The 17,706-nt window shown below is 41.6% G+C and overlaps 1 protein-coding gene across 1 annotated transcript in view; it reads left to right on the top strand.

Moving 5' to 3' along the window:
* The window catches only part of LOC132523866 (tumor necrosis factor receptor superfamily member 10B-like), a 48,535-nt gene that overhangs the window by 12,571 nt on the left and 18,258 nt on the right, over positions 1 to 17,706 (top strand). Inside the window, exons 3-7 of the mRNA XM_060155669.1 lie at positions 13,281 to 13,394; positions 14,162 to 14,273; positions 15,286 to 15,542; positions 16,065 to 16,096; positions 16,558 to 16,740. Of these exons, the coding sequence (XP_060011652.1) occupies positions 13,281 to 13,394; positions 14,162 to 14,273; positions 15,286 to 15,542; positions 16,065 to 16,096; positions 16,558 to 16,740 (698 nt within the window). The remainder of the gene's footprint in view (positions 1 to 13,280; positions 13,395 to 14,161; positions 14,274 to 15,285; positions 15,543 to 16,064; positions 16,097 to 16,557; positions 16,741 to 17,706) is intronic.

Genomic DNA, 17,706 nt, shown 5'->3' with positions numbered 1-17,706 from the left:
ACAGCCTATCCTTTACCTTGGAAAGGATATCTCAACATGCCCCACACCACTGGACCCCTAGACATTTCAATGAGGCAGAAGGCCCCTGAATTTTTGTTGGAGTTCTTTCCCACTCTTTAATATACAAACATCTTACCAGAGTACTTACTACTCCTTGCTCACTAGATCCAGTCAGCATAACATTATCAATGTAATGAACCAGTGTGATGTTGTGTATAAGGGAAAGGACATCAAGACCTTGTGAATTATGTTATGACACAGGACTGGAGGGCTGAGGTACCTCTGAGGCAGGACAGTGTAGGTATATTGCTCGACTTGCTGGTTGGTGGTCTTTACTAACAAATATGAAGAAAAAAGCATTTGTCAGATCAATGGCTGCATACCAGGTACCAGAGGATGTGTTAATTTGCTTTTGCAGTGAAACCACATCTGGTGCTGCAGTTGCAATGGTTAAACTTACAATAATCCACTGTCATTCTCCAAGATCCATCTGTCTTCTGCACGGGCCAGATAGACAAAATGCATGGGGATGCACCCTTCAAGTCCTGGATGGTGGCACTGATTTCTGCAGTCTCTCCAGAAATGCAGTATTGCTTTTGGTTTACTATTTTTCTAGGTAGAGGCAGTTCTAGTGGCTTGCGCTTGGTCTTTCCCACCTAATAGCCCTCATTCTACATCTCAGGAAACATTAATATGGGGATTCTGCCAGTTGCTGAGTATGTCTCTTCCAATTATGCATTTCAGAACTGGAGAAATCATGGCAGGATGTATTTGGGGGCCCACTGGACCCACTGTGAGATGGACCTGAACTAAAACTCCATTGTTCACCAGACCTTCATAAGCCCCTATTCTGACATGTGGACCATAGTGATGTTTTGGGTCTTCTGGAATTGGTGTCAGTTCAGAGCCAATGTCCAGTGATCTCTGAAAGGTCTGATTATTTCCTTTTCCCCAAAGCACAGTCAGTCTGGTAAAAGGCTGTAGGTCCCTTTGGGGAAAGCTCAGAGAAAGATTAACAATATAAACTTTTGGCAGTATACCAGGGTTTTTCCTCAAGGGTACCCAGATTCTCCTTCATTTGAAGAGTTCTAGGTCTGTAAACAGGATGGGAATTGATTGAGGGGACATGACTCTGTTTTTATGATTCAAGTTAGACTTTTGATCACTTGACCTAGAATTTTTCTACTTATACATATCTTGTACAAATTTAGTAGACTTTTCTATGTATTTCAGTTCTAGGAATGCCATGATCAACCCACCAATGTCATAGGTTTCTGCAAGTAAGACTATTCTGAGCACTACTTTGACTGCTGTCCATTTAATAACCACACCCAGCTTACGTTTGGCCATTGAGTGCCACCACTTGGCCCCTGCCACCCTGGGATCCAATTACCCTCATTACATTTAGATTTCCCAGTTCAGTAGCCGCAGTTCCCACAGTACTTTCTGGTCTACAGAGAAGAGCAATCACAGAGCTCTTCAAGGATGCTAGGGACCCTTCACAAATTTATTTCCCAGAGTACTAGTGAAAGATGTGTCCTCTGGAACATCCCAGAGTGTGTGAGCAGGTCTTAAATGTCAAACCCACTCTAACATTCCAATCTCTTTGAGTCTTTCCCTTCCTCTGTAGTATACCAAGGCAGGTCTGGCATTTCAACTTCATTTACCGTGAGCTACTTTTTAGTCAATGTTTCAGCCAGCCAACAAACTGAAGAAACAAACAATTAGAGCCCTTTGTAACTCCCAAATTGCAACATTAGTTGACCCATATCAATAAATGTGGCCTAATCCAACTTTATGTTCTTTCTACCATTATTTCACAACCTTAATATCCATCCCACACATATTCCCGAGATTCTATTTAAATTGGAAAAATCAAGCAGCTCTTTTGGCGTGTACTGAACAATTTGTATTGTGATTCAGCCACTAGATACTGGGTTTGGTTTTCAGCACACTCACCTCTGCAGCTACAGGAAATAAGTGTCTCTTTCAGGGCAGACATAGAAGCTCTCATGTCATTTATGCAGTGCTTAAGCTGGGAATTAAAATCCTTGAGCTTATTGTTTTCTACCCCCATTGTGTCCAGCAAAATTAAAAGCAGGCAGCCAATCTCACTTTGTTCATTAGTTTTATAACAATGTTCAAAGGAATCAGCAACAAAAACAAAAAAAAGACAAATGGAACTACATAAAACTCTGAAACTGTGCATCATAGGAAACAATCAAGAGTGAAAAGACAGCCTACTGAATGGGAGAAAATATTTGCAAGTTGTATATCTGATAAGGGGTTAATATCCAGGGTATATAAGGAACTTTTACCACTCAACAACACAACAAAGATAACCTAATTTAAAAATGGGCAAAGTTCTTGGATAGACAATTCTCCAAAGAAGGCAAAAAAAATGGTTAATGAACATATGAAAAGATGCTCAACTTCACTAATCATAAGAGAAATGCAAATCAAAACCACAATGAGATATCACTTTACATCCATTAGGATGGCCACTATCAAAAGAACAGAAAATGACAAGTGTTGGTGAGGATGTGGAAGGACTGGAGTCCTTGTGCACTATTGGTAGGAATATAAAATGATGCAGTCATTATGGAAAACAGTATGAAGACTCCTAAAGAAAGATTAAAATAGAATCACCATATGATCCACCAATTCCACTTCTGGGAATATAACCGAAAGAATTGAAAGCAGGATCTCAAACAGATATTTGCATACTCCTTCATATATGAGCTGCATTATTCACAATAGCCAAGAGGTGAGAACAACCCAAATGTTCACCAACAGTTGAATGGATAAAGAAAATGTGTTATATACACACAATCGAATATTATGCAGCCTTGGAAAGGAGGGAAATCCTGTCACATGCTACAACAAGTAGCCAGTCACAAAAGGACAAATACTGTACGGTTACACTCATAGAAAGTATTTAAAGTACTCAAAATCATAGAAACAGAAAGTAGGAAGATGATTGCCAAGGGCTGGGGAGAGTGGGGCAGGGAATTAGTCCTAACAGATACAGAGTTTCTATTTTGTAAGATGAAAGTTCTAGAGATCTGTTGTACAACATACACTGTGAATATACTTAACACTACTGAAATGTACACTTAAAAATGGTGAAGATGGGGCTTCCCTGGTGGTGCAGTGGTTGGGAGTCCGCCTGCTGATGCAGGGGACACGGGTTCGTACCCCGGTCCGGGAAGATCCCACATGCCGCGGAGTGGCTAGGCCTGTGAGCCATGGCTGCTGAGCCTGTGCGTCCAGAGCCTGTGCTCCGCAACGGGAGAGGCCACAACAGTGAGAGGCCCGTGTACAGCAAAAAAAAAACAAACAAAAAAAAACCGGTGAAGATGGTAAATTGAAAGCTGTATATTTTTACCACAATTTTTAAAAGAAATTCCAAAAGTTATTAAAATAGTAAAATAAAATATACCTTTAAAATATAAAGATATAAAAGGTATTATAAATATAAATGGTCAACTAGACCTTGTCTCTTTTATTTTTCACTTTTAACATTTTATTAGAGTTTATAATAAAAAAATTTTCCAAGTTACCATCTTCATAGCTGGATCACAGAAGCAAAGTGTGAAACTAAACTATGAAAATGCAAGTGTAGTAAAGCTATTCCATGTCTATTGATATTTTTAATACCTTTTTTTAGTTATAAAGGTAGTACACATAAGAGAAGGTCTAAAGGGGCTTCCCTGGTGGCACAGTGGTTGAGAGTCCGCCTGACGATGCAGGGGACATGGGTTTGCGCCCTGGTCCGGGAAGATCCCACATACGGCGGAGTGGCTGGGCGCGTGAGCCATGGCCGCTGAACCTGTGCGTCCGGAGCCTGTGCTCTGCAACCGGAGAGACCACGACAGTGAGAGGCCCGCGTACCACAAAAAAAAAAAAAAGAGAAGGTCTAAAAAGGATATTCATCAAAAACTCTTTATAGTGTTAACCTCTAAGACTTTGTAAAGGGGAGAAATTGCACTTTTACTTCTGAATTTAAATTTTTTTTTTACAGTAGGTTCTTGTTGGTTATCTATTTTAAATATAGCAGTGTGTACATGTCAATCCCAAATTCCCAGTCTATCCCTCCCCGCTGCACCCTTCCCCCCAGTAATCATAAGTTCATTTTCTAAGTCTGTGAGTCTGTTTCTGTTTTGTAAATAAGTTCATTTGTATCACTTTTTTTTAAAGATTCTGCATATAATCAATATAATATGATATTTGTCTTTCTCTGTCTGACTTACTTCACTTAGTAAGATAATCTCCAGGTCCATCCACGTTGCTGCAGATGTCACTATTTTGTTCTTTTTCATGGCTGGGTAATACTCCATTGTATATATGTACCACATCTTCTTTACCCATTCATGTGTTGATGGACATTTAGGTTGCTTTTGTGTCCTGGCTACTGTAAACAGTGCTGCAATGAACATTAGAGTGAATGTACCCTTTCGAACAATGTTTTTCTCCAGATATGTGCCCAGGAGTGGGATTGCTGGATCATACAGTAGCTCTATTTTTATTTTTTTTAAACCTCCATACTGTTCTCCATAGTGTCTGTACCAATTTACATTCCCACGAACAGTACAGAAGGATTCCTTTTTCTCCACACCCTCTCCAGCATTTATTGTTTGTAGATTTTTAAATGATAGCCATTCTTACTGGTGTGAGGTGATATCTCATTGTTTTGATTTGCATGTCTCTAATAATTAGCAATGTTGAGCATCTTTTCATGTGCCTATAAGAGACCTTGTCTCTTATTTGATTAGAAGATCCAGTGGTGATATTTTGCATATCCTCTATTGTAACATCAATCCATGGACTATCTGTACACTCTTTTTTCTTAATTTATTTTTTATTGAAGTACAGTTGAATTATAATGTGTTAATTACAGCTGTATGGCAAGTGACTCAGTTATACATATATATATACTTTCTTTTTCATATTGTTTTCCATTATGGTTTATCACCGGATATTGAATATACCTCCCTGTGCCACACAATAGGACCTTATTGTTTATCCATTCTATATATACCAGTTTGTATCTGCTATTCCCAAACTCCCAATCCAACCCTCTCCCACTCCCCTCCCCCTTGGCCATGCACTCTTTATTATAGGAAATAAAGGCATCAGTGTGTTTAAGTCTAATCAGATTAGAGAACCAATTCTAACCCATCATCCTTAAGATTCTGTTCTGCTAGAATCTCTCAAAGTACCAAAAATTTGTTTTAGTAAGAATTATCCAGAGAAAAAGATCCAATAGAAATTGTATGTATAGACAGAGATTTATTTTCAAGAATTGCTCATGCAGTTGTGGAAGCTGGCAAGTCCAAAATCCAGAAATCGGCTAGCAGTCTGCTGGATATAGAACTTCATGGTTGACAAGTTGTTTCTTGTTTTTGTTTTTTTTCCTTTAGCACTTTGTATTTTTCCCTCCACTGCCTTCTGGCCTCCATTATTTCTAATGAGAAATCAGCTAATAACCTTATTGAGAATCCCTTATATGCGATGAATCATGTCTTACGTGTTGGGTTTGTGTTTTTTTTTACTTTTTTCAATACTACTTCCCCAGGTTGGGAGTGGGTAATTTGCATGCCTGCTGCTTTCCTTGGCTCCCTCTCTGGATTCAAACCCTGATTCCCCATCACCCATGGTCACCACTGTCCAGGCAGCTACTACCATCAAAAGTTGATAGGGCAGACATTTGAATGGGTCATGGCCCCCATGGGGCCTGCAATGGGCCGAGGTTACCTAGAGTCACCGAAGCCGGCAGCACTGCCCTCACTGAGGCTAGTGGGGAGGCTGACCTGGTTGCTTTTGAGCTGATAAATGCATGCACCACCCCCAAGGGGGTAAGCACTCATTGGTATGTATTAGTTTTTGAATTACCACAGTTATCCAAGTAGGAGAGGAGTGAGGGACCAAAGGAAAAAAATATATATTTATATATATTATATCAAAAAATATATCCTAGTTTGATATAGTCCCATTTGTTTATGCTTTTGTTTCCCTTGCCTGAGGAGATGTATCCAAAAAAATATTGCTAAGACTGATGTCAAAGAGTGAACCCCTGAAGTTTTCTTCTGAAGGTTTTATGGTTTCAGGTGTTACATTAGTGTCTTTAAACCATTTTGAATTTAAATTTTTATATGGTGTGAGAAGGTAGTCCAGTTTATATGTAGCCTTACAGTTTTCCCAACACCATTTATTGAAGAGGCATGTTTGTTCCCATTGTATATTCTTGCCTCTTTTGTCATAGATTAATTGTCTATATAAGTGTGGGTTTATTTCTGGACTCTCTATTCTATTTCATTGATCTATGTGTCTGTTTTTGTGCCAGTACCATACTGTTTTGATGGCTGTAGCTTTGTAGTATATTTTGAAATCAAGGAGTGTGATACCTCCAGCTTTGTTCTTTATCAAAATTGTTTTTGGCTATTTGGGGACTTTTGTGTTTCATTAAAAATTTTAGAATTATTTTTTCTATTTCTGTGAAAAATGTCACTGGTGTTTTGATAGGAATTGCATTGAATCTGTAGATTTCCTCAGGTAGTGTTGTCATTTTAACAATATTAATTCTTCCAACATATGACCATAGTATATCTTTGCATCTTTTTGTGTTGTCTTCAGTTTCTTTCATCAATGTCTTATAGTTTTCCAAGTACATTTCATTTACCTCCTTACTGAGATTTATTCCTAGTTATTTTATTCTTTTTGATGCAATAGTAAATGGGATTGTTTTCGTAATTTCTATTTCTGATAGTTCATTGGTAGTGCATAAAAACAGAACAGATTTCTCTACAGTAATTGTGTATCCTGCAACTTTACAGAATTCATTGATGAGCTCTAGCAGTTTTTTGGTGATGTCTTCAGAATTTTCTATGTATAATATCATGTCATCGGCAAACAGTGACAGTTTTGCTTCTTCTCTTCCAATTTGGATGCCTTTTATTTCTTTTTCTTGTCTGATTGCTATGGCTAGAACTTCCAGTAGTACGTTGAATAAAAGGGACAAGAGTGGGCATCCTTTTTTTGTTCCTGATCTTAGAGGAAATGCTTTCAGCTTTTCACCATGGAGTATGATGGTAGTTGTGGGCTTGTCATATATGGCCTTTATAATATTGAGGTGTGTACCCTCTATATCCACTTTGTTGAGAGTTTTTATCATATATGGAGGTTGAATTTTGTCAAAAGCTTTTTCTGAATCTATTGAGATGGTTTTTATTCTTCAGTTTGTTAATGTGGTGTATTACATCGTGTATTGAGCCATCTTTGCAACCTTGGGATAAATCTCAATTGATCATGGTGTATGATCCTTTGAATGTATTGTTGGATTCAGTTTACTTATATTTTACCAAGGATTTTTGCATCTATGTTCATCAGTGATATTGGACTGTAATTTTTCCCATATATTTGTCTGTTTTTTGTATCAGGGTAATGCTGGCCTCATAGTACGAGTTCAGAAGTATTTCTTCCTCTGCAATTTTTTGGAATAGTTTGAGAAGGATGAGTGTTAACTCTTCTCTAGATGTTTGGTAGAATTCCCCTGTGAAGCTATCTGGTCCTGGACTTTTGTTTGTTGGAATTTTTAAATTATTGATTTAATTTCATTATGGGTAATTGGTCTCTTCAAAATTTCTATTTCTGCCTGATTCAGTCTTGAGAGATTGGACATTTCTAGGATTTTTTCTTTTTTCTTTTTTTTTAGGTTTTTCTATTTTATTGCTCTATAACTATTTGTTGTAATCTCTTGTGATCTTTTGTACTTCTGTGGTGTCAGTTGTACCTTTTCCTTTTTCATTCCTGATTTTATAGATTTGGGCCCTTTCTCTTTTTTTCTTAATGCGTTTGGCTAAAGGTTTATCAATTTTGTTTATCTTTTCAAAGAACCAGCTCTTAGTTTCATTGATTTTTTTCTATTGTTTTTAAAATCTCTATTACATTTATTTCTGATCTGATCTTCATGATTTCTTTCCTTCTACTAACTTTGGGTTTTGTTTGTTCTTTTTCTAGCCCCTTTAGGTGTAAGGTTAGGTTGTTTATTTGAGATTTTTCTTGTTTCCTGAGGTGAGGTTGAATTGCTATAAACTTCCCTCTTAGACTGCTTTTGCTGCATCCCATACATTTTGGGTCATTGTGTTTTCATTTTCATTTGTCTCCAGGTATTTTTAAATTTCCTCTTTGATTTCTTCAGTGATCCATTGCTTGCTTTGTATTGTATTATTTATCCTCAACTTGTTTATGTTTTTTGCAGTTTTTTTTCTTGTAGTTGATTTCTGGTCTCATAGCGTTGTGATAGGAAAGGGTGATTGATAAAATGTCAATTTTTGTAAATTTACCAAGAATTCTTTTGTGGCCTAGCATGTGATCTATCCTGGAGAATGTTCCATGTGCATTTGAAAAGAATGTGTATTCTGTTGCTTTTGGATGGAATGTTCTCTCTATATATCTATTAGATGGGATCTAATGTATCATTTAAGGTCAGTGTTTCCTTATTGATTTTCTGTCTGGATGATCTGTCCATTGATGTAAGTGGGGTGTTAAAATCCCTTACTAAATTTGTTACTGCCATTTTCTCCTTTTGTGTCTGTTAATATTTGCCTTATATATTTAGATGCTCCTATGTTGAGTGCATATATATTTATAATTGTTATATCATCCTCTTGGATTGATCCTTTGATCATTATATAATGTCCTTCTTTGTCTCTTATAACAGTCTGTGTTTTAAAGCCTATTTTGTCTGATATTAATATTGCTACCCTGGCTTTCTTTTCTTTTCCATTTGCATGGAATACCTTTTCTCAGCCCCTCACTTTCAGTGTGAATGTCTTTAGTGCTGCAGTGAGTCTCTTGTAAGCAGCAGATTGGAGCATTTAGTCCATTTACATTTAAAGTAATTATCAATAGATATGTATGCATTGACATTTTGTTGTTTTGGGGTTGTTTTGTAGTTTTTTGTTCCTTTGTTCTTCTTTTCCTCTCTTCCCTGTGATTTGATGACTATCTTCAGTGTTTTGTTTGGATTACTTTCCCTTCGTGTGTGTATCTAATACAAATTTTTGAAATATGGTTACCATGAGGCTTATATACAGCAATCTATGTGTGTGTGTGTGTGTGTGTGTGTGTGTGTGTGTGTGTGTGTGTGTATGATTAAGTTGATGCTCTCTTAAATTTGAACACAGTTTAACAACAGTGCAACTGTATTTTTACTCTCCAACCCCCAATCTTTACTTTTTTTGACATCATATTTTACATCTTTTTGTTTTGTGTATCTCTTAATTACTTATGGTGGATATAGATGATTTTACTTCTTTTGTCTTTTAGCCTTCCTACTGGTTTTATAAGTGGATTTACAACCTTTACTGTATATTTGCCTTTATCAATTAGCTTTTTACTTTCAAAATATTCCTGTTTCTAGTTGTGGTCTTTTCTATTATGCTGAGAGAAGTCCATTAACATTTCTTGTAAAACTGGTTTGGAGGTGCTGAAGTCATTTAGATTTTGCTTGTCTGTAAAACTTTTGATATCTCCTTCAAATCTGAATGATAGCCTTGCCAAGTAGAGTTTTCTTCATTGTAGTTTTTTCCCTTTTATCACTTTAAATGTATTGTGCCACTCCTTTCTGCCCTACAGAGTTTCTGCTGAAGAGTCAGTTGATAGTCTTATGGGAGTTCCCTTGTGTGTAACTTGTTGCTTTTCCCTTGCTGCTTTTAATACTCTCTCTTTATCTTTAATTTTTGCCATTTTAATTTCAGTGTCCTTATGTGGTTCTCTTTGCATTTATCCTGTTTGGGACCCTCTGTGCTTCCTGAACCAGGATGTCTGTTTCCTTTCCCAGGTTAGGGAAATTTTCAGCTATTATGACTTCAAGTATGTTCTCTGTACCTTTTCCTCTTTCTAGTCTCCTTCTGAGACCCCTATAATGCAAATTTAGTACACTTGATGTTGTCCAAGGTCTCTTAAAATGTCCTGTATTTTTAAATTCTTTTTTCTTTTTTGTGCAACTTGAGTAATTTCTACTACTCTGTCTTCCAGTTCACTGATCCATTCCTCTGTATCATCTAATCTATTGTTGCTTCCTTCTAATATATTTTTTATTTCAGTTATTATATTCTTCAGCTCTGTTTGGTTCTCCTTTATATTTTCTAACTCTTTGTTAAATCTCATTGTGTCCATTCACTCTTCTCCCAAGTTCTTTTATCATCTTTGTGATCATTACCTTGAACTCTTTATTGGGTAGGTTGCTTATCTCTATTTTCACTTAATTATTCTGGGGTTTTATCTTGGTCCTTCATTTGGAACATATTCCTCAGTCACCTCATTTTACTAATTCACTGTTTTTATTTCTATATATTTGTATGTTGGTTACATTTCCCAATCTTGGAGAAATGACCTTTTGTAGGAGATGTCCTATGTCCCAGCAGCACACTCCCCTATCATCACTGGAGCTATATGCTCTAGGGGTGCCCCCATGTGTGCTGTGTGGGCCCTTCTGTTGTGGCAGGCTGACTACTATGGGTGGGCTGGTAGGCATGGCTGGCCCTCAGTCCACTTGGCTGCTAGTCCCTGCCTAATGTGGTGTCTGCTCGCCACTGGTGGGCAGGGCTGGGACACAAGGTGGCTGGCTGTGGAGCCCCAGGAATTCCAGGCCTAGTTCTGGCCCACTGGTGGTTGGAGCAAGGTCCCAGGGTGGCTGGTTATGGGACCAGGGGTCCCAGAGCTAGAGTCAACTGCTGAGAAGTGGGACCAGTTCCTGACATGGCTAGCTACAGGGTCTGGGGTGTCCCAAAGCTGGTGTCAGCCCACTGATGAGTGTGGCTGGATCCCAGAGAGAGTGGCTGAGGGGCCTAAGATGTCTCAGAGCTGATGTCAGCCTGCTGGTGGGCAGGGCTGGGGCCCAGGTGTTCACAGGGCTAGTGCCAGCCCACTGATGGGCAGAGATCATTCCTGGGGCCTTTGGCTGCAGGTTCGCATTCCTTGCTAGATTTAATTCTAGCTACCCTCTTGAAAAACTGATCCAGTGATGTCTGGGTAGTAGCCCTTTTTTTTCCTCATCAGAGATGACACAGTAGTCCTGGATTGCACTCTGAACGGCTGCTGCAGCCTTTGTGTACCAATCTACGTTCAGATCCTGTGCCTCAAAAACTAACAGTGCCTCCTCAAGTAAAGAAAATCCCCTTGCCATTTCCTGCATCATGAAACTCTTCAGTTCTTCAGTTACTTCTTCTTCGTCTTGTTGCTCCACTCTCTCAATTATTTTCACTTTTCTTTCCATCATTATCGCTTGGCGCTTCTTAGTACCAGATACATCACTGCTGCTTTTATGCTTGCTTCCGGACATCCTGGGCTTGAAATAAAGATACTGTACTACTGTATTCTATATAGTATGTACAATAAAGTACACAAAAGCACAACCACTTGTAGAGGATGCACGCACGTGACGATGTATGCCAAACACATGAACTAACTTACGTGATTGGACATCCAAAAGCATGTTCATATCTTTGAAAGTTCGCAACTTGAATGTTCGTATGTAGGGGACTTTCTGTACATCAAAATTTAAAACTGTGCATCAAAGGAAACAATCAATAGAATGTGAGAAGATATTTGTGAATCAAATAACTGATAAGGGTTTAATACCTAGAACATATAAATCAATCCTACAACTCAAGAACAAAAAGACAAACATCCCAATTTAAAAATGGGCAAAGAGGGCTTCCCTGGTGGCGCAGTGGTTGGGAGTCCGCCTGCCGAGGCAGGGGACACGGGTTCGTGCCCTGGTCTGGGAGGATCCCACATGCCGCGGAGCGGCTGGGCCCGTGAGCCATGGCCGCTAAGCCTGCACGTCCCAAGCCTGTGCTCCGCAACGGGAGAGGCCGCAGCAGTGAGAGGCCCGCGTACCGCAAAAAAAAAAAAAAAAAAAAAAAAAAAAGGGCAAAGGACTTAACTAGACATTTCTTCACAGATGATATACAAATGGCCAACAAGCATACGGGAAGATGCTCAACATCATTAATCATAAGAGAAATGCAAATTAAAACCACAGTGAGTTATCACCTCATACCAATTTGACGGTTACTATTGCAAAACAGAAAATAATGTGTTGGTGAGGAGGTGGAAAATTGCAATCCATGTACACTGTTGTGAGATTGTAAAAATTGTGCATCTGTTGTGGAAAACAGTATGGTGGCTCCTCAAAATATTAAAAACTAGAAATACTGTATGATCCAGCAATCCTGCTACTGGGTATATATCCAAAAGAATTAAAAATGAGGTCTCAAGGAGATATTAGTACACCCATGTTCATAGCAATATTCATCATAGCCAAGAAGTGGAAGAAGCCCAAGTGTCCATTCATGCATGAATAGATAAACTAAATGTTTTATACACATGCAATGGAATATTATTCAGCCTGAAAAAAGAATGAAATTCTGACACATGTTACAACATGGATGAACCTCAAAAACCTGTGCTATGTGAAATAAGCCAAAAACAATTTTTGTATGATTCGGGACATACGTTCCCAGGCAGCAGCAGCTCCTGCAAGGTCTCACCTCAGTGCCTGGAGAATGCCTCTGTATTCCAAGGCACAAAGCCACACTTTCTCTGGATCTTTCTTTGACTCTTTACATACAGGACCCATTTTTCTTTCCATTGTTTTGGAGGATGGCATGAACTTTAACTGAAGGCTTGTCTGTGATTGTCATATTACTTCTGATCTTGTTTGTGTCTTCCACTGACCTGGACCTCATTGAGGACAGGGATTAAGACTTTCTTCTGTGACTCTCTAGGGACCTGATGGTGCTGTCCAATTTAGTAGTCACTAGGTCCATGTGACTACTGAGCACTTGAAATATGGCCACTCCGAATAGTGAGTGATGTAAGGGAGAAATAATCCCTGTATTCTAAGACATACTTTGAAAAATGAATGTAAAATATTCGACTGTTTTATGTTTATTACATCTTTAAGTGATATTATTTTGAATATATTGATTAAAATGCATTATTAAAATTAATTTGAGCTGTTTCCTTCTGCTCTTTTAACGTGGCTCCTATAATATTTGAATTTTTTATTGACTTGTAATATATTTATGCTGCATTGTTAGTCAAGGGTATATAGTAGATGCAGAATTGATGAACTGGCTGATGCCAGGTAAAATGAATTTCCCCATTTGGATTCTGTTGATGGCCAAAAGAGGAGTCTCCCAGTCACCACTGCCAGCCCCTGGGAATCCTGTGGGGATTCATTTACCAGATTTTCTCTCCCTTCCCAGGATACCATGTATCAGAAGGTGGAGAAAACTGTATATCCTGTACAAATGGAGTGGACTTTACTAATCACTGGAATATGCTCCCTTCCTGCTTACCATGTACAATCTGTAAATCAGGTACAGAACATGGGGACCCATAACAAGTGCAGGCATGATGAGGTGGGAATTGTATCCAACATGGAATCAGGACATCAGGATTCCAATTCCAGTCCTTCTTGGTCTTCATCATACACTGTTTTATGATTATGTCTTAGGTCAATACAAAAAATAGAAATTATTTTTATAATGCATGCCACATAGTATGTAAATCTTTTAAATCATCAGATGAAAGTGGTGGGAAAGTAATCTGTCCTTTGATGGGGGAGAGGGATGGGATATGTATAGTTACAGCATAAGAAAAGGCCTGGCCAAGTGGAAAAGTGCTAGGTTTGAGCTTTGACGTGGGTCTAGTCCTGGGCCAGGCCCCTCTTAGCCCTGTGCTCTGTGCTCCTGGCAGAGACTTGGCCTCTCTCAGCCTTTACAACTTAGGGCCCCTCTACCTCTCCAGCAGGGCTAGGTTTTAGGAAGTCACCCAAGGGTTCCTCTCCATCCAGGGTCTCTCAGATTATACCTGGCCCTTCCTACTGACCCTGTGAGCTATAAGATTTCCCTCCTTGTCCTAATGCATTAAATAATGAATCATGGTCCTTTTCTCACACCTCTGAGTATTGGTGACAGGTGAACAGGGGCTGTCCTTTATGTGCCCCACATGTGTTGCTGCAGAATTTGACCCCCAAAGCTACAGTGAACTGAGGAGAGCTGAGTGGGTGGGTGTTTGGTTGGTGAAGAAGGGTCGAGGGTCACGCAAGGGAAACACATCCCCAAACCTTATCCTTTGTCTTCAGGTGAAGAAGAGAGGACCCCTTGCACGGCGACTAAGGACACACAGTGTCAGTGCAAACCTGGAACTTTCCATGAAGAAGACTCACCTGAGTTCTGCCAGAAGTGCAGCACTGGGTGAGACGTGGGAGCCTAGGTGGTTCCCAACAGTTCAAGGGAAACACTACAGAGCCTCGCTTCCGCCCCAGGGAAGCTTCCGTCCCTGTGCTGGTGGGGTCTCCTGAGCCTGCAGCAGCCCCTCCCCATCCATCTGCATGTCCCTGCACTGCCCCCTGCATCTTCCCACACCTCCTTAGCACCGCTTCCCTTTGGCCAGGTCGGCTTTTCTATTGGACACAATAGGCCACTGATTAGATCCATGATGCAGTCAACAGAAGTTTTAATTTCTTTAAAAAAAAGATATCAAGAGGGGAAAAAATGAGTAGAATGCAGCTGGGCTTATATTCATCTTTATAACAATTCAGTCATAAAATGGAATCTTTAATATTTTTTATGCAGGAAAGGGCCCATGAATACAAAAGTGCCCACAGCCAAGTCATAATAAGATTGAGCATGTAGCTCCTTCAAGGTTCCTTTAAAGCCCTGAGCCAACTCAGCTGACCTCACATCCAGCCCTCATTCCCCCAATAAGAGGGAATGAATCTTTCCTATTTGGGGACATAGGGGCCAATAGTAATTTGCTCTCCTCTGACGCTCCAGTGCTGGCTGCGATTGGTAGGAAGAGTCAACAGGTGGAGGACAAGAGGATCCTTGTATTAAAGCTTGACTGGAGGATGAGGCTTGGCTTGTGCCCAAACCCTTCTGACCCTTGACTTGGATGAGATGCCCCCTCACATAGGCTTCCCCTGCAGCCCAGGGAGGCCAGTGCAGGCCTTGCAGAGAAGGCCCAGCTCCTGAAGGGGCAGCTCTGAACACTCAGCAGGAGCCCTGGGGGCTGGAGTGCACAAGCCCAGATCCTTCTCCCCAAAAAGGGGGACTGAAGGGACCCTGCCCTGAAGACAGTAGGAGCCTGTCCCTCCTCCACTGTCTTGTCAGGGAACACTGGGTGAGAGATTGTTCCCTCTTTCTCCTCATCTGGCCAGCTTTCCCTGACGGATCCCCTCCATGTCCTCCCTGTGTCTGTACCCAGGTGCCCTGATGGGATGGTTATGGCCAAGCCCTGTAACCCCTTCAGTGACCTCAAATGTGTGGACCAAAAATCAGGTACCCAGGCCAGTGGGGAGGCCCCGGTTCCTGGTGAGACAGTGACCATGCGCCCAAGACTGCCCACCACTCCCTCTGCCTCCTCAGACACTTCACAGCTGGTGATCACAGTTGTAGCTGTAATTATACCTGTCTGTCTCCTGCTGCTGATCGCATATGTTTTCTGGCGGTTCTGCATTCAAGGTGAGGTTCTGGGAGGGAAGGGGGAGGTGCTGGCCCCCTCCTCCATCTCCCCAGTCCTCCTGGCTTGGCTCTGATCTTGTTCCCCGGGATCCCCCTCCACCTCCCACCTCACCTGCTCCTACGAAGCCGGGATCGCATGAGTCCCCCATCTCAGCGACGGTCCCCTCTTCCCCCTGGCCAAGTATGGTGGGCGGGGAGCAAGGTCAGTTCTTAATGTCTTTAGGACCCCCAGCCAGGGCAGAGAGGTGGTCAGCACCTTGACTGGGTGACAAGAGTCAGGGGAGAGGGTCGTTCAGCAGAACCCCACAGAGATTTTACATGGGTTTCATTTTCCCCCTTCTCTTCTCCCTCCCCGAGGGTTCTCCAGGTTTGGAATGGCCCGCTCCCTGTCACCAGGCCCGGGGCTCCTTGTTCAGTGTCTGAGCCCCCAGCCCACACCCTGTCCCTGGCACTGTCCCTGGGGAGGGAGGTGCTGCAAGAGGGCGTTCCCCACGGCTCAGGCGGATGCCTCTTCTCTTCTAGGTGGTGGTGTGGACCCTAAGTGCATGGACAGGGTGAGTTGGTTTCTCCAGGACCTGGTGGCATCAGGCCCTCAGTAACTGTTTGGCCCTGGGTGGACACGGTCCCCAGTTTGTCCTATGCTGTTGTCCCTGGCTCTCTCAAGTGGCCTGAGGGCTCTGGGCTGACAGTAGGAGAGCAACTGGCCTGTTGAGAGCAGCTCTAAGGCTGGTTGGCAGTGCTAGCCCTGTCCCTCTTCCTGCTTGTGAGACGCCCTCACCCCATAACCCTGGATGCACCCTGGGGTATGGGGGGGTGTCAGGCAAGGGTGCTGAACCCCCCTTAGCACAGCACTAGGGTCCTGGTGCCATCAGCAGAACCCTGGATGTGTTGAGTCTGTGCCCACCTCGGGGGGGACAAACGGGAGTAGGTAAGGAGGCAGAGCCCACCATGTTCCCCCAGACGCTGCAGGGATCTGTGGGTATGGACTCCTGAATCAGCTCCTTGCCTTCCCAAGGTCTTTTTCTGCTGCTCCTGTCCCCCAAGAGGTCCTGGGGCTCTGGACAATGCCCATAACAACATGCTGATCAACAGAGATTTGCTGTCCATTCTGGTGCCCAAGAAGGACCTAGAAGACCAGGAGCAGGACAAGCTGACAGGTGTCATGGTACAGTCTCCAGTGGAAGCAAAGCATCTACTGGTGAGTGTGTGGTGAGCTTTCTTCTTGCCCAGGACTGAAGTAGAAACAGAGAAAGACCAATGTTGGTCAGGGCTCCTGTCCCATGGGGAAGTGGTGATAGAGGGATATCAGGGTCCTGAAGGGGAAAGGAACCTGCTACCCTGATATGGTAGACTGTCAGCTCTATGCAATATTGTGCTGTTTATTATCTGTCCAGTTCTCACTGTTTCCTCAGTCTAGAACAAGGAGGCACAGAGTGGGCACTCCCATATTTGTTGAATGATTGAATGAGGGCTGCATACTATTCCACTGCATAGTTGTAAAATAATATAGTAAGCCATTCCTCCTAATAATAGGAATATCAAATTTGTTACAAAATTATTATTACACTGAACATACATGAAAATAAATCTTAGTCCTGGGCTTCCCTGGTGGCGCAGTGGTTGAGAGTCCGCCTGCCGATGCAGGGGATACCGGTTCGTGCCCCGGTCCGGGAGGATCCCGCATGCCACGGAGCAGCTGGGCCCGTGAGCCATGGCCGCTGGGCCTGCGCGTCCGGAGCCTGTGCTCCGCAATGCGAGAGGCCACAGCAGTGAGAGGCCCGCGTACCGAAAAAAAAAAATAAATAAAAAATAAATCTTAGTCCTGATAGCTGATCATATTTGTATAGTGGCTTCTTAGAAGAAGTAGAATTTTGGGGTCAACTTGTAGAAGTGCTTTTCTACTGTCTACACACACATGCACATCCAGTTTGGGTTCATATCTGTTCATCAGTTTTGACAGTGAGTAGTCAACCTGTGCAAACATTTCTCATTCTTCATAAGGTTGGAAAGTCATTCCCCACAACATAAGATGAAATTCTTTAATTTCTTAGAGTTTTTAAATTTAATGATGATTTTTAGCATTTAACAATTTTAGCTAACTGGAATTTATTTTGTGATATGATATGATGTGAGGAGCTCCCTGAATTCTGAGTCACTGTCTCCT

The sequence above is a fragment of the Lagenorhynchus albirostris genome, chromosome 7 (assembly GCF_949774975.1).
Source record: "Lagenorhynchus albirostris chromosome 7, mLagAlb1.1, whole genome shotgun sequence".
Classification (NCBI taxonomy): domain Eukaryota; kingdom Metazoa; phylum Chordata; class Mammalia; order Artiodactyla; family Delphinidae; genus Lagenorhynchus; species Lagenorhynchus albirostris.
This window is presented reverse-complemented; position numbering and strand designations above follow the sequence as displayed.